A 24049-nucleotide genomic window follows, 5' to 3' on the forward strand; every position below is an offset into this window, starting at 1 on the left:
CACCTGAAGAGGGTACCCTAACATGCAGAGCTAATTCCCAAGACAACCATCAGGAGGCGCCAGAGTGGTGAGTGAACCCCCATTACAGGGGGTGATTAGGCAAATTCATTCAGATTGTAACACCTCCAGAGAGGTACCACCACGTGGGGAGGCTCCAGATACTAGTTCAAACTGGATTCTCCAGAGACCAACAGGCAAAGAAAGGACTGGAGGATAAACAGTCTGAGTTTCAACTAGCTCAGGACCTTCTTTCTGATCCAGCAAACGGACGAGACTTTCTGTCAAAGAAGGGTTGGAAGGACTTTGGCCGACTGATGTCCCATAAGCCTGACAGGTGACTGGAAAGCTTTCTGCATGCTGTCCTAAGGTTTACAAACCCTGGGCAGGACACAGGCAGAAGAGAGGAGAGAGCCTTCCTTGCTCCCAGGCAACCAGGCTGAACCTCAGCCCAGTACCACTGCCAGAACTGCCACTCATGGAGACAAGAAACCCACAGCTGGGCCCCATAAGGAAAACAAGCCCAGCTATGAAAGAACAGAGAGGCCAAAAGGTCTGCAATGATGAAGAGGAAACAGCTCCAGGTCAAGCTGACTCCAGGGAACGGATAGGGGGATACAGGAAGGCGGCAGGCCCTGGAGCCTAAGGGCTGATTGGTTCATTTCATGTTAAAATGATGGGCTGAGTCCATTCAAGTTGAATAGAGGAAAGTTGGGCACAGAAAAGGGGTGTACACAGAACAGCTGACACATGCATATAGGAACTCGTGTTGGTTTGATATGTCTCTCTCTGTAATGCTTTCACCTTACCAATAAATGTACTTGCTTGTAAGGAGCTAACTGGTAACATGTGACTGCTGGCAATTACAGCTGTTCATAGCCCTCGGAGAGAAAACAAAGCACAGATGCTGGCCTGGTTAGATAGTCTGGCGAGCTGGGGATATCACAGTGTAGGCAGGGAACAGAGCAGCCTGGAAATACCCCGGTCAGGAAGGAGAGAGATGCGAGTCTCTGCCCAAGAGAGGTGGTGGCTGAGGAGCTGGGAGGCTAGAGCAGGTGCTCTTGAGGGACCATGGAGGGGGAATCTAGGTGCAGTTGCCCTGAAGTGTGACAATAACCTTCTCTGTAATTGTTGAGAAAGCAAATGAAGGGGAGTTGACAAACTGAGTCTGCAAAGAGTTTTCACAGGAGAAAATTCATGGCTAACAGTTTTATTGAGTACATGCTTTGGGAATGTGTGTAGACAGGACAACCCTGACTGACCTGGCCCAGACACTGGTAGGCTTACACAATGTAAGGCGTTTGCACTGCGTCCCATCACCATTATTAATGATTTGTATTATGCTAGTGCCTAGGAACTTCAGTCATGGAGCAGGATCCCACTGTGCAAGGGGCTGTACAAACACAGAACAAAAACTAGTCCCTGCCCTGTAGCACCTTCCATGGCAAGCAGATGACTTATGAGGGAAGATTGAAAAAAATTGGGTTTGTTTAGTCTGGAGAAGAGAAGACTGAGGGGACATAATGTTTTCAAGTACATAAAAGGTTGTTACAAGGAGGAGGGGGAATTGTTTTTCTTAATCTCTGAGGCTAGGACAAGAAGTAACGGGCTTAAAATGCAGCAAGGGAGGTTTAAGTTGGACATTAGGAAAAACTTCCTGTCAGGGTGGCTAAGCACTGGAACGAATTGCCTAGGGAGAGTGTGGAATCTCCAGCATTGGAGATTTTTAAGAGCGGGTTAGACAAACACCTGTCAGGGATGGTCTAGATAATACTTAGTCCTGCCATGAGTGCAGGGGCTGGACTAGATGACCTCTCGAGGTCCCTTCCAGTTCTATGATTCTATGAGCCATAGTGAAGGCTGTTTTTTTGGAAAATGCTGATTTGACAAAATCAAAACGTTTCACAGGGCCATAGTGATTTCATCCCCATTTTCTACAGGAAGTTATCAAAACGTTTCATTGTGATCAGAGCCAAACGTTTCATTTTGAATTTTGTTAGACTATACTATAGCATCTAATTTAGTCATAAAAAGTTGACTGTTATAGTTATTATTATAGTCAGTGGGCTCTTGTTGCCAAGAAGGCTAACGGCATATTGGGCTGTATTAGTAGGAGCATTGCCAGCAGATCGAGGGAAGTGATTATTCCCCTCTATTCGGCACTGGTGAGGCCACACCTGGAGTATTGCGTCCAGTTTTGGTCCCCCCACTACAGAAGGGATGTGGACAAATTGGAGAGAGTCCAGCGGAGGCCAACGGAAATTATTAGGGGGCTGGGGCACACGGCTTACGAGGAGAAGCTGAGGGAACTGGGGTTATTTAGTCTGCAGAAGAGAAGAGGGAGGGGGAATTTGATAGCAGCCTTCAACTACCTGAAGGGGGTTCCAAAGAAGATGGAGCTCAGCTGTTCTCAGTGGTGGCAGATGACAGAACAAGGATCAATGGTCTCAAGTTGCAGTGGGGGAGGTCTAGGTTGGATATTAGGAAACACTATTTCACTAGGAGGGTGGTGAAACACTGGAATGGGTTCCCTAGGGAGGGGGTGGAATCTCCTTCCTTAGAGGTTTTTAAGGCCCGGCTTGACAAAGCCCTGGCTGGGATGATTTAGTTGAGGATTGGTCCGGCTTTGGGCAGGGGATTGAACTAGATGACCTCCTGAGGTCACTTCCAACCCTAATATTCTATGATTCTAACTTCTAACAAAAGTTGATATAATAAAATTTGTCAACCTCATACAAACAAAATGTTTCTACAAGGCTGAAACAAAACATTTTCGAATGTTCCTGTTCAAGAAAAAATCCCCAAGATTTTGGCTTTTCATTCTGCTTCAAGTTTCAAAATCTCAGAATTTCCCACAGGAGGGAAAGTCCATTTCTCAACCAACTCTGATCCCAAGTGAATGTCTGGGGTTAAACTCGTACAGATCCTCCAAGGGTGGCTAGCCCGAAGCCCTAGTCAGGAACTAACCAAGGGAATTTTCATTGCATGCTACGTATTAACAAGACTGAAAGTCATTCCTCCGCTGATCTTAAAACACATTAGAGAGCTGGGTAAATATGAAAATAACCTTTTAGGAGAAATGGGGATAAAACAGGGCACAAAGAGTTGGAGTGACTCTCCTACGTGAGGAAGTGGTAAAGTGGGGAAGGAAGCGAACCCAGGGGTCCTGAATCCCACTTTCCTGCACTAACCACCTACCCCCATTGCCTCTTAGGGCTGAGATTAGCACCCTAGAGTCCTGATTGTCAGTCTACCTACCCTAACCTCAGACTGCACTCCTGCCTCTACACTGTAGCCTGGACTCTGCTTCCATACTGTTCATTACAGTGATATGAAAGCTAAGGACACATTTAACTTTTGCTAAATTAATTGTGGGGTCACAGAACTTTACTTCATTTTCACCTCCCACCCACCCCCAATTAGAAATGACTGGCTTGATTCTGACATACTGTACTCTGGCTTTACTGCAATTTCAGAGAGGTTACTCCTGGTTTACAATGCCTTGCCAGATCCTCACTTCTTATTTTCTACACTAGTAATCACTAGCTCTTACATCAGTAGATCTCAAATTCTTTACAAAGGAGGTCAGCATCATTATTCCCATTCTACAGGTGGGGAAACTGAGGTCCCTGAAGGGGAAGTGATTTGCCCATGGTCATGCAGCAGCAGAGCTGGGAATAAAACTCTAGTCTTCAATCCACTAGGCCACACAGCCCAGTGACTTATGTGGAGTTTTCCCCCAATTTGCCCCAGCTGAGGTTCTGGCCCAGAATATTTACAGCTTCTGGTTTGCAACAGAGTTACACCCCATTTACAACGGAGTATTTACAGTAAAATCACATCCAGTTTACAATAAACCATTTAGTTATAATGGGGTTACCCCAGGTTATAACAATATATGTACGAGAGTTACTCCTGGTTCACACCAGCATTACTCCTGGTATAAAGTAGATTTACCCTTGGTTTACAACAGAGTATTGACATCTGTTACACTCCTGGTTTACAGTGGTGTATTTACAACAGAGTTCTGACCAGTTTACAATGAAATATCTATTTATAATGGAATTACCCAGTTTATGATGACATATTTACGATGGACTTACTTTTGGTTTACAGTGAAGTATTTACAACAGAGTTACTCCTGGTATACAACACACACACCCTTGATTTGCACCACCGTCAGTGACAACAGAACCAGCTCTGATATTTGACATTTAAATAGCAAAGTAACAAATGCAGCAGAAACTTTAGAAATTCAATCATGGATTTTATATCCAGCTCCGGAATGAAATTCTGACATCAGGTAGGAAGCTCGAGGGATTTCCAGGGGATGCTGGAGTCCTGTCTGCACCTGGCACTGGATTTTGGTCCCTTGCCTCAGAGAAGGTGTTTCAATCTTTCTCTCTCCTCCTTTCTGGCTCACTTCTTAGCATCCAAGTTGAAGGCTTTAATAAGCACCTTCTGGGCATCAGCAGCTACCGCATTCACAAAGCTCCTCAGCATCTTGTACGTGGTGGCAAAAGACAGTGCTCCGGATGCAAGCGAACCCAGGAGCGGGACAGAGCTCAGCACCTCATTGGCTAGCTTAGGTGCCTCGCTGCCTGCCTGTATCAACAGCTGCACCACCAGGATGTTGGAGATCTCCTTGGCCAACGGTGACTCGATCACGGCCTTCATCTGCTCCACCGGCTGCCCCATTTGTGCCGCCAGCTTCTCCAGAGAGTCATCGTCCAGGCCGAAGCCCTTGCAGTAACCTTGCAGGGTCCTGGCCAGGACGTCCACATCGCAGGAGATCAGGAGTCCTGGGATGGGCGCGGCGTGGACACCGCAGGCCACGATGGAGACCAACCACATGTGCTCCAACATTGCTGCCTTTTTCTTCTCCAGGATGTGCAGGGAGATGTTGGGCAGGGCCATCAGGAAGGCATGCCGCTTGTGGTGGCTCAGCTCCCTCTCCAGCATCTCCCCCAGGAGATGGAAGTCATACTTGCTGAGATCAAAAGCCGAGAGGAGGAAGACCTGGGGCGAGCGGATGCCTTGGGCCCGCAGACCCTCCAGGCAGTTCTGCCGGATCTCCTGCAGCACCCCCACCTCGCTGTAGCTGGATGGCCGGCGCCTGAGGGAGGAATCCAGGTCCATGTCCACCTTGGAGCGGACGAAGTAGAAACTCTTGTCCATGGCCTGGATGTGGCGGGCCAGAGCAGCATGGTTGGCAGTAAAGCGCTGCGAGGCGATGATGAAGAAGATGTCGTAGCGCGAGAAGCCGACCTGCTCCAGGTAGGTATCGGGGTGGAAATCGGGTGTGCCGATCCCCGGCAGGTCCCAGATGGTCACGTTGGGGTACCGGGGATGCTGGTATGGAGTCGGCTCCCTGGTGGTCTCCACCACACCGGTGCGGGCGGCACCTGCATCCTCATCACCCAAGCCCCGGAGAGCATTGACGAAGGACGACTTCCCAGAGCCGGTCTCGCCCGTGATGCCGACATCCAGCTGGACGCTCTCCAGCGACTCCAGCATCTCCTGCAGCCTGGAGGCCACTCCAGCGAGGTTCCCCTCCTCAAAGGCAGCTTTCAGGGCCTCCAGCTCCTCCCTCGACAGCTTGATGATGTCCTCACTGCTCTGTGAGGCCATGTTGGCTCCGGCAAGCTGCTGCAGCCCCTGCCTTACAGAGGGAAAGGCCAGTTCTTGTGTGAGTTCCTGGGAATGCTGAACCACTGAAACCCTCATCTAGGTGTTTGTCTCTGGGCAGCTCTTCCCGGAGACCCAGCCCCATCCCAGCCTTCATCTTCTCTGGCCTGGCGTATGGCAGCTCCTGCCCCTCTGGCTTCCCAAAGCATTAGACACCAGTGTGGGCTGGCTGGGAGGGAGAATATGGGCTTGACCCAAGAGCAGAAGTGGAGCTGAAGGGTGGGAGATAATAGGAGTAGGGCCCTATCAAATTCATGGGCATGAAAAATGTGTCATTGACCATGACATCTGCTCTCCCCCCTTCTGAAATCTGGTCTTTTGTGTCCTTGTACCCTATACTATACAGATGTCACAGGGGAGACCTCCAACTGGAGGTTCCGACCCAAAAGGGCATTGTGGGGAGGGGGGTTGCAAGGCTATTGTAGAGGGGTCGCAGTATTGCCACCTTTACATCTACACTGCCTTCAGAGCTGGGTGGCTGGAGAGCAGTGACTGCTGACAAGGCACCCAACTCTGAAGACATTGCCCCACCAGCAGCAGCACAGAAGTAAGGGGGCAATACTGCACCAAGCCATCCTTCTGTGCTGCTGCTGGCCTTCCTTCTGTGCTGCAGCACTGCCTTCAGAGCTGGGTGCCCGGCCAGCAGCCACGGCTCTCCGGCTGCCCAGCTCTGAAGGCAGCATTGCCATCAGCAGCAGAAGGGTGCAGCCCACTCCTACAATAGCCTTGCAACCCCCCCCACACACACACACAACCTCCTTTTGGGGTCAGGACCCCCATCGTTACACCACCATGAAATTTCAGGTGTAAATATCTGAAACTGTGAAATTTGATTTTTAAAATCCTATGACCGTGAATTTGGCAGGGCCTCCTACGTGTGAGGTAATGAGCAATTAGGAACCTTTCACCAAGACCAGCTCCACAGAACCGGGCAGGATCATCAAGGAAAAAGTTGGTGACTCCCAGGGGGGCTGAAATATAAAAGCCGAGTCTCGGACTGAGGGACGATTTCTTACTCTGACAGTTACAGTGCTGAAGGCAAGAGTTCAGCCACTCTAACCACTAGACCCCACTCCCCTCCCAGAGCTCAGTATAGACCCAGGAGTCCAGCATCCCAGAGCCCTGTGATCTAACCACTAGGCCCCCAGTCCCCTCCCAGAGCTGTATATAGAACCCAAGCGTCCTCACTACTAGCCCCTCAGTTTCCTCACCCACCTGCCCTCCCGAGGAAGCTCTGGGTGCAGAGATGGTTCTGGCTGGTGTTGTTTAATATACCAGGGAACCAGCTTCTGCCCGCACCTCAGAGCAGGTTACTCCCATTCACACCGGGCTGGCCTCTGTCCCCGGCTCTGCCCCAGGGTCCCCCAGCATCTTTTCCCCAGGTATGTCTTCAGCACCATCCATGACTGCCATGGAAACGTGATCACATCTTGTAGCCACATGCTGATTGGCTGGCTGAGCATTCTTATGTGATGTCAGCGGCCATGTGGTGATCCACTGCGTTCATTGCTCATTTGCATCCAGGGACTCAGTGACGGCTGTGGAAAAATGTCCCATGCAGGATGGGGCTAAGCAGTTGCTCTGGGCTGGGGTGCCCATCCCCACTGGCTCTGCATGTCTGGGACTGTTCCTCAGAGCAGACCAGGAATGAAGCACTTTATTAGAGACTTTCCAAAGGGAAAATGAGTCCACAAGAGAAGATCCTGACTGCAATCCCCTCTAGGGGCCTGATGCTCTCCACCAGTCTGACCCTCGGTGCCCACTGGCAAAGGGCCCACTCTCCAGTAATTCACCCTAGGCCTGACAGTCACTATCCCCAATACGTATCTAAAAGATGTCATGGAATGTATCATCCATAAACAGGTGACAGGCTGGTCCTGAAAATCATGATGTGATGCATGCACAGTGTGGATATAAAGAATATGTTCTTACGCTGTGTTTGGGAGGCAGTGCCTATCGCAAGGCTGCCCCAGACCAAGGAATGGGGGTTCCCCTCTCTGAGCGGCTTGATGACAAGCAGAGCCCAATGAAAGGACATTTACATATAAGATAAACAAAGCCATCAAGCAGCAGAGAAAACTACTTAGTGAGCTCTCTACATGTCTGAGTTTGTGCCCCCTCCCCTAAAGGCTTCCTGGCTCTTGAGACAAAGACAAGAGACTGGAAAATCTATAGGAGGCAGAAAGCCATCTTGGTTATCCATCACTTGGAGGACAGAAGGATGGCACTTCCGAGCCTGTGAACGGCAGATCCTTTTCCTCTTAGCTGGAAAGGCAGAAGCTAAGTGAGAAAACTGCTTAGGCAAAGATGAAAACTTGCTAAAATTAAGTTTTAAGTAGTAGACAGCGAGCTTTGTTTGTAACCAGCTGTCTCTTTCCCTCAAATCTCCGTTCTTTGTTAAACTTCTGAGTTTTCCTATAACCATTTCTGATCTGCTCTATTGAAGCATGAAGTGAGCCCTCAGCTGGCCTACCAGGCTCATGCCCCGTCTCTTTGGAGGCAGTGAACTTAGTTTCTGGGAGCGTCCCGGGAGAGGGACTGGATGCAGAGATGTCGCTGGGGAACTGCAGGTCCCTGAATGTCACCTGCAAGGCAAGGGAAAGGTTGGCAGAGTCTCGAGGCGTTTGCTGGTGAGCCGGACAGCCTGGCGGAGCAGGGAGCTGACACACAGTCTAATCTCCAGCAAAGCTCACTCTTGCTAAGGCAGAAGGGTAACAGCATGGCTTGTGGTTCTGGGTTGCCTGACCAGAACGGCACAACGGGGATGTGGGCCTTAACCTCTCAGCTCCTGCACAGGGATCCCCCAACCCCCAGCTTCACTGCAGCCTCATGTGGATCGAAGTGGAGCCGACTTGCTCTGATTCAAGTGCCTACAGCAGTGGGAAGGCGACAGCCACAAGTCAAGCCAAGGTCTCCAGCACAGAGCTGTGTGTGAGAGTAGTGCCTAAGGGCCAGCAGAGAACAGGGCCCCGTTGTGCACCCCAAACCCCTCATCCCCCCACACCCCAACCCTCTGCTCTAGCCCCGAGCCCCCTCCCACACACCAAACTCCTCATCCCCGGCCCCACCCCAAAGCCCTCACCCCCAGACAGAGCCCACAACCCCTCCTGTGCTCCGAAGCCGTCATACCCCCCCCAGAGCCCTTATCACCCCCATACTCTAATCCTCTGCCCCAGCCCTGAGCAGGGCCACCCAGAGGATTCAGGGGGCCTGGGGCAAAGCAGGGGAGCTTGTACTCACCGGGCGGCGCTCCGAGTCTGCGGTGGCGGCGGCATTTCGGCGGTGGGGGGCCCTTCAGTCGCTCCGTGTCTTCGGCAGCACTGAAGGGCCCCCCCACCGCCGAAATGCCACTGAAGACCCGGACCGCCGCTGGGTGAGGAAAGGGATTCTCGGCCAGGGCTTGCGGGGCCCGGGGCAAATTGCCTCACTTGCCCCCCTCCCCCCCTCGCGGCCCTGGCCCTGAGCCCCCTCCCACACTCCAAACCCCTTGGCCCCACCCCCGCCCCACATCCCCTCCATATTGGTGCACACACATTCATTCCGTACATGGATGTAAAAAATTTGAGGGAACATGCTGGAGCTCACCGGCTACTAAGGCCACGTCTACACTTACAAGCTCACAGCGGTACAGCTGTACCAATACAGCTGTAAGATTGCTCATGTAGCCCGTTATGCTGACAGGAGCGAGCTCTCCTGAGGACATCATAAAACCAGCCCAACGCGCGGCGGTAGCTGTCAGCAGGAGAGCGTGACAGAGCGCTGGGCACACGAGTGCTTATGCCGGCAAAACTTCCGTCACTCAGGGGGGTGTTTATTCACATAAGTGCTAGTGTAGACATGGCCTGGAGGCTGCCAGAACAGTCCCAGCCAGAGACCTCAAATTCTCCTCAGCCAGGCCTCCATTAGCACCTGTGTGAACAGAGGGGTGGGGAGAGTGCTGCTAACCACAGTTCAGCAAATAATAGATGTTTTTATTTGGGGGCTGAACCAAATGTTCTGGAGAAGAATCAGGTTGGAGTCAAACCAAATCCAATTCTTTTAAAAAAAAAAAAAAAAATGGTTGTCCAAGTGAAAAATTCTTGCTCTGGATTAACAAACAGTTTGGTTGGCTCAAGTGAAATTTGAGTTTCCTTTTCAACTCAGCCACGTTCTGGTGTTTTTTACATTTGTTTTCTAATTCAGCCATACACTCTTTCTAAATAAAAAACAAACACTGACGTAAAAAAAAAAAAAAAAACCTTTTTCAGCCAAAACTATTTGTTGAATTCAACCTGAATCCGTCAAGAGTAACGGTGCCCCCCCTGCTCCCCAAAATTTGCTCCCAGTTTGGATGCCAACACAGCTGTTAGATCAGTGACACTCAGACTGAGGTTCACGAGTGGCTCTTTAATGCGTCTCCTGCGGCTCTTTGCAGCACATGAAATTAAAACGCCGTGTGATGAATTAACAACCAATCGGGATGCTTTTACTATGTTAACCACCATTTGTAGTTGATAAAAAATAATAATACTTGGTCAGTCATTTTGCTGGGAGAATAATATATGAAAACTAAATATTTCCCCTGTCATACTTCCCCATGTTTAAATATGAAGAGTACTATTGATTGCTAATTTGGCTCTTGAACCACTGAGGTCTAAGGATCACCACTGTATTAGATGCATAGAACTACTGTGCAGTCCCTCCAGTTCCACCACTGACCAGCAGAGGGCAGGAGAGCTGCAGTCCACTCCACATCCTAGCAAGCCAGCCCCACCTTCCTCCTTCCAAATGTTCGGGGAGACTGAACTCAAACCAAAGGGTTTATTTCCAGTTACAAATAGATAAAATTACAAAAGTATTTTAAAGCGATTTAAAAAGTGACTATTACATGTCTCAGGCTTTCAAGTTAAGGTCTGGTAAGGTTTCTCTTGCTGAACGGTAATAAAAAGCAGCCGCACAGTTAAATCTGTCCAGCTGTTGGAGAGGAGTCTGGCCTCCTGGAGAGCTCTTGCCATGGTGGTTACGCTGTGACCCAACAAAGTGAAGGATTTGATTCCAGCCTCCATTATTCCTGGTAACCGATCCAGTCTGCTTTGGAGCCCCGGGAGAGAACAATACAGATTCCACGGACGAGGCACCATCTACCGCAGCCTGGCAGCGGCCCCTTTCCTGCTCCCTCCAGACGGCAGCTCTGTGGCTGCAACAGGCTCGTTCCCTACACATATTTCTCAATGGATCCAGATGTGTGGCGGTTCGAAACTCCTGCCATTCAGACTGAGGTTGGGGTGACCAGATACTGGAAAAATTGGGACACTTTTTTCCCGGGGGAGGGAGGGGGGAGATTGACGGATGGCGGGGGATGTAGTTGCGTATATAAGACAAAGCCCCTAATACCGGGACAATCTCGATATTGTCAGGACGTCTGTTACACTGACGTAGGATCTGTAGGTGTCTGCCTAGCTCAGTGCTCAGGAGGCACCTACAACAGGCATTTAAAGGCTGAGTGCTCAGGGATCTAGCCACTCACCTTCTTCCCATTCAGTCCTACAGGTCTGAGTCTCATTTGCACTAAGGCCCCTTCACACCACCGGGTCTTAAATGGAAGTGGGAATAACAAGGCACCTACACCCCTTTAGCCGTCTCACCCAGTCGCCAGTCGAACAGCTGTTGGCCCCGTAGAGCATCTTCCACGCAAAGCGCTACCCAAGAACTAACAATGCGAAAGCTGATTGCATCTTCCTTCCCAAGCACGAGCAGCCACTTGGCCACACCAGCCAGAGTTGGGTGCACCGGTGTCGCTGTGGGGAGTACAGGGTGAACCAGCACAAGGCGACTCAACGCCAAGCCTTTACGAGCGCCTGCCTTGAGGAAGGGCCCAGAACTTTGCCCTCGAGAAAGCCAACTCCACCCCACAACTCTGAACGGCAAGAGCCTGCAGAGCATCGCTAGGTCTCACCGCGGCCCCCTGCACCTTTCGGATATGGCCCACGGCAGGGTGTGAACTCCATCTCCACGCCGTGCCAGCCAACCTGGTTTCAATCAAGGTTTGGCCCCAAAACGCCAGACTGAACCAAGCTGTTCTGGAAGGCTCTCCTGGCCCTGTCAAACTGGGCTGAAACAGAGCTCAAGCAGGGCCGTAAATCGGTGGGAAGAAGTTCTTGATTTCTCCTGGACTGGATTTTCTCTCTGCTGCCTCACAACCAAATCACAGGCCAAGGGAGAGGTGAGCAAGTCCCCCCTCATTGCTATGCCCCTAATCCCTTCTCACCAATCACCTCCTGCTCCAGGGAGATGTAGAATTCAACCTGTTCCGACACCACAAAGATGACATCTTGACACACTCGTACAGCAGTGACGGTGGGGGCAGGGATGTGGACACCACGCAACAATCTTCTACAGTCACAAAAATATACTTGTGAGCCCTACATTCAATGCTCTAGCATAACCAGGGCTCCCCAGCCTGCCACTTCTGGCAGCATCAAACCCTCCGATAGGCTTAAGTGGCACTACAGTGCTGCAAGGCCTCACGCTGGCCTGTGGCACGGGCTGAATTTCACCCTCCTTGGGGAAGCCCGGTGCTAGCGGACATCCCCAAAGCAGGGTGAGCAATCTGCAACGCCAGCAAGTGGCAGGGGGGCCCCTCTGCTGGGTGTGTTCAGCAGCCGGGTTTGTTGCCTGTCGCTCTTAGGAAAATAAGATTGGTTTATGCGAAGTCACCTGTAGCGCAGCGGGCAAGACTCCAGCCCCACGACTCTAGGGGACAAGGAGAGTCTAGAACAGGACTAAAAAGGCACTAGGTGAAACTTTTAAAAAAAAAATAGTTAAAATCGCAGTGAGTTACAGTAATTCACACGGAACATTTACAGCAGTTCATGGGGCAAGGGGCAGGACGTCGGCAGGAGAGGGGGAGCCAATCCAGGGCCAATGTCACACCAGGAAGGACGAGGTCTGTTTGAATTCTCCCTGGGGGAGTGAAAGAAAGACACAATGAATTCCCATGGACATGAATTACAGCGAATCCTTCAAAACAAATCTGCTCCCTTTGCCCCCATCCCCGAGCCCCTCGGAGAGAAAAGCTCATGGTGCTGCGCGGTCAAGGAGAAACAGTCGTGATGGCTGGGAATCGGGAGACCTGGGTCCCAGTCCTTGCTCTGCCTCCCACCTTGAGCAAGTCACCTCTGCTTGTTTCCCCTCCCATCCTGTTTGTCTAGCCTGGCTACCTAGACTGAGCTCTTGGGGGCAAATCTAACGCCAAGTGACTCAGCAGGAGAGCACTGGGTTTTCTGGGTAGAAGCACAGACTAGGTTGCAGGTGACGTTATGTTTATGGGCTCAACCTCTCTCGTCGCAAAGCCGCCATGTGTCAGGGAAGAGCTGGCTGTTCGCTTAGGAGAAACTTGGCCTGGCAACACCCTCTGTTATTCCAGCCCGGTGTGAGAATCAACTTCGTAACTCCTCCCACAGCCCATCTCCGGCATCAGTCCGTGTCCCTAGCACGCAGGGTTTGGGTCTTGTCAAGTACACGTCCCTCTGTGCCTTGTGTGGAGCCCATGGGAGATCTACCTGTGTTCTGGGGAAGCGGCCCGAGTGGCTTCACCACTTTACAGAGCAGAACACACCAGTTGCACGTATGTAATACCTGAGCCAAGGATCCCAAGCTGTTAAACAACTGAATCACCACCATGACATATTATACCCATTTAACAAATTTGTAAGTGGAGGCACAGTAGGTGTAAGGGACCAAGTTGGGAACAGAAAAGACGGTTACTCACCGTTGTAACTGTTGTTCTTCGAGATGTGTTGCTCATATCCATTCCATTAGGTGTGTGCGCGCCGCGTGCACGATCGTCGGAAGATTTTTACCCTAGCAACACCGGCGGGTCGGCTGTGGAGCCCCCTAGAGTGGCGCCTTCATGGCGCTGAATATATACCCCAGCCGACCCGGCGCCCCCTCAGTTCCTTCTTGCCGGCTACTCCGACAGTGGGGACGGAGGGCGGGTTTGGAATGGATATGAGCAACACATCTCGAAGAACAACAGTTACAACGGTGAGTAACCGTCTTTTCTTCTTCGAGTGCTTGCTCATATCCATTCCATTAGGTGACTCCCAAGCCCAACTTAGGCGGTGGGGTCGGAGAGAGACATTGCTGTGTGCAGAACCGCTGATCCAAAGGCAGCATCGTCCCTGGACTGCTGCACTAGTGCATAGTGTTCTGTAAACGTGTGGACTGACGACCAAACCGCAGCTCTACAAATGTCCTGGATCGGAACTTGCGCCAGGAAAGCCGTCGAGGAAGCTTGGGCCCTCGTGGAGTGAGCGGTGAGGTGGGGTGCTGAGACACCTGCCAGGTCGTAGCAAGTCCGGATGCAAGACGTAATCCAGGAGGATAGTCGTTGTGATGAGACCGGTGAGCCTTTCATTCGGTCGGCCACTGCAACGAAGAGTTGCGTCGTCTTTCTAAAGGGCCTTGTGCGGTCAATATAGAAGGCCAGGGCCCTGCGTACGTCCAGAGAATGCAAACGTTGATCCTGGCGAGAAGCATGTGGTTTAGGGTGAAAGACCGGGAGAAATATATCCTGGTTGATATGAAATGGAGAAACCACCTTAGGGAGAAAGGCAGGATGTGGATGAAGCTGCACTTTATCCTTATGGAAAACTGTGTAAGGGGGCTCGGATGTAAGCGCCCTGAGTTCAGAAACGCGCCTTGCTGAGGTGATGGCTACGAGGAAGGCTGTCTTCCAGGATAGGTACAGAAGTGAACAGGTGGCCAGTGGCTCGAATGGATGACCTGTGAGCTTGGAAAGAACCAGGTTGAGGTCCCACGTCGGAACGGGCTGACGTTGTTGTGGGTACATCCGGTCTAAGCCCTTGAGGAATCTAACGACCATCGGGTTAGAGAATACCGAGGACGCGAGTTCCCCTGGATGGAAGGCCGATATAGCGGCCAGGTGAACTCTAATTGAAGATATCGCCAACCCCTGCTGCTTTAGGGAGAGGAGATATTCCAAAATAAGAGGAATAGGTGCGTGCAACGGGGACGTGGCTCGTTGTCCGCACCAACAGGAGAACCGCTTCCACTTGGCCAAGTATGTGGTCCGTGTTGAGGGCTTCCTACTGCTCAGCAGAATCTGTTGGACAGAGTGTGAACACTGTTGCTCTGCCTGGGTGAACCATGGAGCAGCCACGCCGTGAGGTGGAGTGATTGCAGGTCGGGGTGACGCAGCCGGCCGTGGTTCTGCGTGATGAGATCCGGATACAACGGAAGCGGGATCGGTGTCTGAACCGAGAGTTCCAACAGCGTGGTGTACCAATGTTGTCTCGGCCACGCTGGAGCGACCAGAATTACCTGTGCCTGGTCTCTGCGCAATTTGAGCAGTACCTTGTGGACCAGAGGAAACGGAGGGAAGGCGTAAAACAGGTGGTCTTTCCAGGGAAGGAGAAACGCATCCGAGAGGGAGCCCGGAGCTCGACCTTGCAGGGAGCAGAACAGGTGGCACTTCCTGTTGTCTCGGGATGCAAACAGGTCTATCTGGGGAAACCCCCACCTCTGGAAGATGGAATGTATGATGTCCGGACGGATAGACCACTCGTGCGTCTGGAAGGACCTGCTGAGACGATCCGCTAGAGTGTTCTGGACTCCAGGGAGGAACGATGCCGTGAGATGGATTGAGTGGGCGATGCAGAAGTCCCACAGGCGAATGGCCTCTTGGCATAGAATTGACGAGCGTGCCCCTCCTTGCTTGTTGATGTAGAACATGGCCGTGGTGTTGTCGATGAGAACTAACACACAGCGACCACGTAGGAGGTTGAGAAATGCCCGGCACGCCAGGCGTACCGCCATCAGTTCCCGAACATTGATGTGTAGGGCTAGCTGGGGTGCAGTCCACAGGCCCTGGGTATGGTGTTCGTTGAGATGGGCGCCCCAACCCAGGGATGAAGCGTCTGTGACCAGGTGCAGAGAGGGTTGTGGGGCGTGAAACGGCATCCCTTCGCAAACCACATTGTGATCTAGCCACCATGTGAGGGAGGTCAGGACCGAATTCGGGATTGTGACCACCATATTCAGGCTGTCCCGATGTGGGCGGTATATTGATGACACCCAGGTCTGTAGTGGGCGAAGCCGAAGTCTGGCATGCCTGGTTACGTACGTGCAGGAAGCCATGTGACCCAGCAGGGTAAGGCACGACCTCACCGTGGTAGTTGGGAAGGCCTTGAGTCCTTGAATGAGGCTCGTGATGGTGCCAAAGCGGTTGTCTGGCAGGATGGCTTGTGCACGTCTGGAGTCTAGAACCGCACCGATGAATTCTATTCTCTGGGTAGGTTCTAGAGTGGATTTGTCCTTGTTGAGTAGGATACCCAACCTGTTGAATGTGTGCACTATTATGTGGACGTGATCGCGAACTTGTTCTTTGGTGCGACCGCGTACCAGCCAGTCGTCTAGGTACGGGAACACCTGTATCCCTTGCCGACGAAGGTACGCTGCCACGACAGCCATACATTTCGTGAACACCCGTGGGGCCGAGGATAGGCCGAAGGGAAGGACTGCAAATTGGTAGTGCACCCTGTTTACCACGAATCGCAGGAAGCGTCTGTGAGGCGTGTAAATAGCAATGTGAAAGTATGCGTCTTTCATGTCGAGGGCGGCGAACCAGTCTCCAGGATCGAGGGAAGGGATAATGGCCCCCAGAGAGACCATGCGGAACTTCAACTTTACTACGAATTTGTTGAGTCCGCGCAAGTCCAAGATGGGTCGCAGACCTCCTTTGGACTTGGGAATGAGGAAGTAACGGGAATAGAATCCCCTGCCCCTTAATTCCACTGGAACCTCCTCTATGGCCCCCATAGCGAGGAGCGTAGAAACTTCCTGTATAAGAAGTTGCTCGTGAGAAGGGTCCCTGAAGAGGGACGGGGAAGGGGGGGAAGAGGGGGGAAATGAAGAAAACTGGATAGCGTATCCCCTCTCCACCGTGCGGAGGACCCAACGGTCCGAAGTTATAAGGGACCAAGCACGGTGGAAGTGGGAGAGGCGATCCCGAAAGGAGGGGGCTGGATCCTGGGGGATGACTGGGGCGCCGTCCTCGACCGCACCTTCAAAAGTTCTGCCTGGGGCCTGAAGGTGGTCTAGGTGGCCCCTGGTTCTGGCCGGGTTGAGGGCCGGTCCACCTTCTTCTACCACCTCGCCCTCGCCTCCGGGCCGAGTCCTGTCTCTGACGAGGCGGGGGGGGGTAGAAGCGCTGAGGCTGCGGCCTAAATGGCCTGCGCTGGGGGCCCACAACATGCATCCCCAGGGAGCGCATGATTGTTCTCGAGTCCTTGAGGCTCTGCAGGCGAGAGTCCGTCTTATCTGAGAACAATCCATGACCCTCAAAAGGCAGATCTTGTAGGGTTTGCTGCAGCTCCGGAGGCAAACCCGAAACCTGAAGCCAGGAGATCCTGCGCATAGCGATACCCGAAGCCAGGGTCCTTGCCGCTGAGTCTGCAATGTCCAAGGAGGCCTGCAAGGAGGTCCGAGCCACCTTCTTGCCCTCCTCTACCATGGCTCCAAACTCTTCCCTGGACTCTTGGGGAATCAACTCCTTAAACTTCCCCATAGAGTTCCAGGAGTTGAAATTGTAGCGGCTCAGTAGCGCCTGTTGGTTCGCCGCTCTAAGTTGTAGCCCTCCGGCTGAGTAAACCTTACGGCCAAACAGATCGAGCCGCTTAGCCTCTTTTGATTTAGGCGCTGCAGCCTGCTGGCCGTGGCGCTCTCGTGCATTCACTGATTCCACCACCAGTGAACACGGTTGGGGGTGGGTATACAAGTACCCATAGTCCTTAGACGGGACAAAGTATTTTCTTTCCACCCCTCTCGCTGTGGGTGGAATGGAGGCAGGAGTTTGCCATATCGTATCCGCATTCGTTTGGATCGTGCGGATCAGAGGTAACGCCACCCTCGATGGGGCATCTGCTCCAAGGATATTCACGATCGGGTCGTGCACCTCCACTATCTCCTCCGCCTGCAGATCCATATTACGGGCCATCCTACGCAGGAGATCCTGGTGAGCCCGAAGATCTATCGGAGGGGGACCCGTACATGAAGTGCCCGCCACTGCCTCGTCCGGAGAGGAGGAAGAGGATGCCTCCGGCGGTACCGGATCCAAGGGGGGGTCCTGATCCCCCTGCTCTTGGGCCGGGGCATCACCTGCACTTGGGTCCCTGGTGTCGGGTGGCGTGGACACCGAAGCCTCCATGCCTCCTGGCGGAGGCCGAGAGATGGTGGATTCTGGGGCCCTTCTGACCGAGTGACCCGAGCGAGAGGTCGATGGTATTGGAGCCCCTTGCTCTTGGTGGTACGCCCACGGGGTCCAAAACGACCAGTGAGATGGTCCATGAGAGTGGTCCTCTGCCATCTCTTGCCAGTGGCCGAAATTTTGTTCCTCGGCGTGCCCTTGAGGGGGGTATGCCGATCTCGACAGGTCCTCCGAGGAACGAGACGCCGATCTTGACGGCCATGGCGGTGCCGAGAGAGATGAAACCATCCCGGTGGGCTGCGGTGCCGCACGGTGCCGGTCCGGAGATGATCTATCTCTGCGCGGTGCCGGCGATCGGTGCCGGGACCGCGACCGGTGCCGATGACCTCGTCGGTGCCGGGAGTCGGATCTGGACCTCGACGAGGACCTGGAGTATGCCCGGTGCCGGGAGCGACCCCTCGACGTCGAGCGTCGACCGTAGCGGTGCCGAGAGCTACGTCTCGACGTTGATCGGTGCCGACGATCATATCGGTGCCGAGACGAAGAGCGGTGCCGCGAAGAAGATCTTGGCCGCGAGTACGACCGGTGCCGAGACGATATTCGGTGCCGGGACTGCGAGCGGCGTGGGGACCTGCTTCGGGACCTGGATCGGTGCCGAGGTTCCAGCCCTTGTGATGGTGGGCGCATCAAGGCAGGTTTCCCCCTCGACTGGACCGGGCGAGTCAACGGTGCAGTCGGTGCCGGTGGTTGAGGCGGTGCCGGCTCCGTGAGAGCTATTAAGTCTCTCGCCGCCGCGAAGGTCTCTGGAGTCGACGGGAGGCACTGTATCACCGCCGGCCTGGGGGGAGACGCTATTTGCACCGGACTCAACGGCCTCGGCGCCGGAGTCGACGGTGCCGGAGGCACCTGTTTTCGTTGCTCCACCGGCGGACGCGGCTCTACCCCCGGCACTGGGGGAGCTGGCGTCTTCGGCACGGATGTCCCCGTCTTATGGGCTTTTTTATGCCCTGGGGATAAGGACCGGCGCCGAGGCACTTGCTGTGTTTGCGGTGCCGACGAGGTCCGGTGCCGGGGAGGCTTGTCTGACGCCACTCGCGTGGTCGTCGTAGCCGGTGCCGCCGGGGCACTGCGCACCGAGGTGCTAGGTGCCGGGGCCTTGCCCGTGGAAGGAGTGTCCGGGCTAAGAGCCGCCTCCATCAGAAGTTGCCTGAGCCGAAAGTCCCGCTCCTTCTTGGTCCTCGGTCGGAAGGCCTTACAGATTTTACACTTATCTGTCTGGTGTGACTCTCCCAGGCACTTCAGACAGGAGTCGTGCGGGTCGCTCGTGGGCATAGGTTTAGCGCAGGAGGCGCACAGCTTGAAGCCGGGAGCGTGGGCATGAGCCCGGCCCCGCGGCCGGGGGAGAAAGGGGGGAGACGACCCCCTTAATCCCCTGGACTACTTAGAACAACTTTAAAACTACTTAACTAATTTACAACAAACTCTAGAACTATAACTATAACTACAACTATGATACAACAAGATAAGCTAGGGAAAGTGGAGAACAGCTAAGCAGCGCTCCACAGTTCCAACGACCGTCAGGGGCGGTAAGAAGGAACTGAGGGGGCGCCGGGTCGGCTGGGGTATATATTCAGCGCCATGAAGGCGCCACTCTAGGGGGCTCCACAGCCGACCCGCCGGTGTTGCTAGGGTAAAAATCTTCCGACGATCGTGCACGCGGCGCGCACACACCTAATGGAATGGATATGAGCAAGCACTCGAAGAAGAACCCTTGAACTCCCAGATCCTGACTCTGGCTTTTACCACTAGCAATAACTCCTGTTTTCCTTACCCCAGACCAGCAAATGGTGCTGGACTCTCAGCAAAGACAGAATTTTCCTGACATTTTTGTGCAAAAAGTCCTGGCTAAGCGGCTCTGAAGTCCCATTTTCAAGAGTGGTGGAGGTGCATGGGGCCAGGTTTTTAATGGCGTTTAGGTGCCTGAACATGCGGATAGGCAACCAAGGGAGATTTCCAAAAGCACCCAGGCACACATCTGCATCTTTAGGCACCTACATCCTTTAGAAATCTGGCCTGTAGGCTCTTAAGTATCTACGTCACTTTTGAAAATAGAACTTTGGTGCTTTTGAAAGTGTTACCCTCCGTCTGAGGACAGAAAAGACTCCGCGTGCAGACACCACTTCCCGCGTCCCAGTCTCCGTCTGACTCTCAGAATGGCCTCTGGCTGATTGTTTAATTACATCCCAGACACTAAAAATTAGTCTTTTATTTCTTACTGCACTGATTAGTCATTCAATTTACACTCTTGCATTGGAGTTTCACTTTGAGGGCCTTTGCCTATTTAGCACATGAATAAGGTTAGTCGGGATCGTAGCATAGCATTACTGAAAGGTCCTTGATTTAATGGCTTGCATGGCCAAGCAATGCCCTGGAGCTCCCTTGCCCCACGTTGCGTGTCTGTGGGAATGGTTTTCGTTTTAAAAATCGGGGGCTGTAGCTCTGTCATTCCATGCAACATTGGTAAGCTGCACCACAGCTGCCAGACTGACCGGTTCTCTAACTGGGGGGAAGAAAACTAACAGCAGCCCTTCACCATTTCTCCTCAGCTAGCGGCATCAAGGAGGCGCTGGCACGATGCTTTCGCTGAGCCAGAAGTTATGGGCTTGACGCAGGGTTCACCAGGTGAATTCCGTGGCCTGCGTTATGCAGATGGTCAGAATGATCTCTTCCGGCCTCAATCTCCGACTCTAGAATCACCTAACACAGCCGGGAACGATGCCCCGTTGGAGACCTTCGTGCACATTTGGCTCGGTATCTAAGGGTGACTCAAGGTTGCGGAAGGCGTGAAAGTTACATAGCCAGCACAGCAGGTTTTCACTGGGTGGGGCACTAAAAGGAGATGCGTTTACACATCTCTTGCCAGGACTCATCATGACTGACTAGCACCTCAAAACGTAAACGCCGGGTGGGGATGGTGGCGCTGCAGTGTTAGACTGAGCAGGGCGACTCGGGGCGAGAGAGAAATCTTCCCCGCTGGAGATAATGTATCAGGACAGTCTCTGTATCGAGGGGCCAGCCGTACCGGCAGTGCTGGGGAGGCACTTGGAACTCCTTGCTGAGTGGCAGGCTCTACCCTTCTGAACTCTCAAAACATAAGATAAGTTTCTCTAGTTTAGAGATGCCCCATTTTTAGCTCAAGCCTTAGAGGAAAGGCATTGGTGAGAATCAAATGTACACTGAACAGAAGGTCTTAAAGGCCTGACAGTGACTGATGGGCTCTGATACACAGGATCCTTCAGCAAATATGGCTACTTCTGAAGAGTGGAACACCAACTCCCACCACACCTAGAAGGATTACTGTCTGGGACGCTGGGGAATCTACCTACCTGACTTATACGGTGGTTACAGTAATTATCTACGTAACTGATTTGGCGCAAGTCATCACAGTATCTGAGCACCTCAGGGTTTTTCATGCATTTATCCTCACAGCCCCCAGGGGCAGGGCAGGGCAGTGCTATTATCCCCATTACACAGGGAACTGGGTACCTGAGGCACAGATCCACAGAAGTATTTAGGCTCCATTTCAGTGGAAGTTATGAGCCTCAATACTTTGATGGGTCTGGGCCAGAGAGACTAAGGCCAAGTCTACACCAAAACGTTAAGTCGACCCAGCTATGTTGCTTGGAGGTGTGAAAAATCCGCACCCGGAGCCATGTAGTTAAGCTGACCTAACCCCCGGTGTAGACAGCGCTAGATCGATGGAAGAACAGCAGCTAGCTGTTTAAGTGGAGACACAGCCTCAGAGACGGGCCCGCGGTCGTACATCGGAGTGTGAGAGAGCGAGGAATTGAATCCAGGTCCGCCGAGAGCCTGGTTAGTGCTCGAACCACTGGGCCATCCTTCCTCTCAAGGTCAGAAAGTCTCGGTGCAAGTCATTAGCCAGGAACTGACACTGGGCTGACAACACATGGACAAGCTTCGAACCATCAGCTATGTCCAGCAAATGAACTGAGCTTGTCAGGTGAAGCGTGTATCCACCAGTTTGTCCTTCCCTCCATGGACGTGGCTGGCTTTGGGTGAGGTGCGTCTCGGACGCGCCATAAAACCCACAAGACGTGGGCAGATCACTGCTGTAAGCAGGCTCTGTGGCTGGGTTACACCCTGCCTCTCTCAGGGGTTGCCAAAGCACCAGTCCCGGCCTGGAGGTGATTTGATCGCAGCCCTGACACTCAAGAAGCCAAGAACAAAGTTATTTCTTTGGGGACAAAAGACTTTCCGGGCTGCCAGAGCAAAGCCGCCTGGCTGGCAGTTCTACTTACGTCACTCCGGTTGGACGGCTGGCTGTAGATAACTTGCTTATTGGTGCTGCTAAAATGAGAAAGAAAGAATTAAACTAAGACACTTCACAAGGGCTGATCGCTCTCGGACCACACCCCAAGCACCAGCTGTGCCACTGTACCCCACCAGTGTCGGCCAGACAGACAGCAACGTTGGGGAAGCAAGTTAGCAGACAGCTGAGGTTAACCACCAGGCTACATCAAACTTCACACCAAAAGATAGATGGGAGGTGCCTGATTTGCCCCTTCTCTCCCAACTCCCACCAGGCAAGGCACAGCCTCCCCCAGCTCTGGTAGGAGAGATGCTTTACAGACTGGCCTCTTCCTTCCATCCCTATTTCCCCATCCAATACCCAGCACACCGCAAGGACGGGATTGGGAGGAGGGCAGCTAAGAGGCCTAGTCCTGATACCCAGCCTGCTTTGGGTGCCAAGTGGATTTTGGGATCTCTTCAGTCCCCATGTTAGAACCAGCTTGTAACTTGGTATAATCAGGCCAGGAGCAGAACTGGCACAGAAGTGAGGGCTGAGGAGGGTCAGGACAGAGGGGTATTGGCAGAGCTGGAAGAGGAGTCCAGGGCCAAATAAGTGGGGGGCTATGGATCAGGTACACGAGCAGAGCTGTGGGGGGGAGGGGTAATTTGCAAGCTCATGCAGGTGCTATTCGCTCCTGTGATGTTGACTTCTTTTGGGTAAGGGGAAGGAGACTATGCCTGGCCTGGCCTAGAGGCAGCATACTGCCCTGCTCTACTCTTCTGCAGCCTTTTGCTCACCAGGCCAGCGAGAGGTGGGGACACAAGACAACACTGCCATCTGGGGAACAGGGGAAGACAGTGCTCCACCCAGATGCCACCTGCTGACCCTTTCGGGTGGGGAAAACAGCGTTGATGGAGGCTTAGTCCTTGTCTTCAACTGGAAGATGCTGCTGGAATAGAGCTAGGACAGTGCGGACCTTAGAGGGTAGGAGTGACCCATGGTGGGGACAGCAGAAACATGTGCCCTAGTCCAAGAGGAAAGGTCAAAGTCTCCCCACTGTTCCTGACCCAGAGATCCCACCTGGCGGCGGGGGGGAGGGGGGGGTGTTTGAGAGAGAAGGGGGAAGCAATGTGTCACACAGCAGCTACGCTGGGGCACAGTGGGGTGAGGGAGGAGCTTGGCATACGCGCTGGCACCTTGCACTCTACCCGCTGCAAGGAAGAGATTCCAGGCTGCATTTAAACTGCCATGGAGGAGGTGGCTGAGTCTGGCTAGTCCTGGTGCTTGCCCCCCAGGGGAATACTCTACCCACTCCACAGCGCTAGAAGGATCTCCGCAGGCCAGGAGCACAAGAGGGATGGAAGAGGCTTGGAGGACGGACAGAAAACAAGGCACACACTTGAACAGAGTACAGGGTTCCACTTACCCTCTTCTCTCTGGAAGGGAAAAAGAAGAAACAGGATGGTTAAATGTTGGAGATGGGACGTGTCGCTCGGCTGCCAAGGGATGGCTCCCTGGCACTGCTACAGTGGGCAGCAACACAGGCTTCCGCGGGGCCACACTGCTTTCAGAGTGCACTCAATTGGCTGGGCCAAGCGCAGACAGGTCACACGCGCACAGGGATGCGAGATAGATTCACAGAAGGGGGGAGCACAGGCCTGACCACGACGCAGCCAAGCAAGCTCTGCACCACAGCCTGGGGGCCCCCCCCCATTTAATCCAGAGAGGCAGCCGGCAGGAACTGCAGTTCCCAGCATGCAATGCTCCATCTTGAGTCAAAGGTGGCTTGAGGGAGAGCTGCCCAATAGGGTCAAGAACTCCACAGGCAGCACCTCATCACTGAA

At 53.1% G+C, this 24049-nt stretch overlaps 2 protein-coding genes across 2 annotated transcripts in view; both read right to left on the reverse strand.

The window, feature by feature from the left end:
• LOC101948039 (junctional adhesion molecule A-like) overlaps positions 1 to 24049 on the reverse strand; it is a 333339-nt gene that overhangs the window by 254449 nt on the left and 54841 nt on the right. The gene's annotated exons all lie outside the window — the stretch shown is intronic.
• Positions 1176 to 23632, reverse strand: LOC101942468 (interferon-inducible GTPase 5-like). Its single transcript, XM_065574704.1, has 2 exons — positions 22213 to 23632; positions 1176 to 12627 (listed from the first exon to the last, which is right to left on the reverse strand). The coding sequence occupies exon 2, from the start codon at positions 5722 to 5724 to the stop codon at positions 4417 to 4419; it is 1308 nt and encodes a 435-aa protein (XP_065430776.1). The 5' UTR covers positions 5725 to 12627; positions 22213 to 23632; the 3' UTR covers positions 1176 to 4416.

Source organism: Chrysemys picta, chromosome 20, assembly GCF_011386835.1.
Source record: "Chrysemys picta bellii isolate R12L10 chromosome 20, ASM1138683v2, whole genome shotgun sequence".
In the NCBI taxonomy this organism is placed as follows: domain Eukaryota; kingdom Metazoa; phylum Chordata; order Testudines; family Emydidae; genus Chrysemys; species Chrysemys picta.

What these genes read in the sequence shown, in the direction of transcription:
- LOC101942468 (XM_065574704.1), bottom strand. Translation starts at nt 5,724, where the DNA reads ATGAGGGTTTCAGTGGTTCAGCATTCCCAGGAACTCACACAAGAACTG.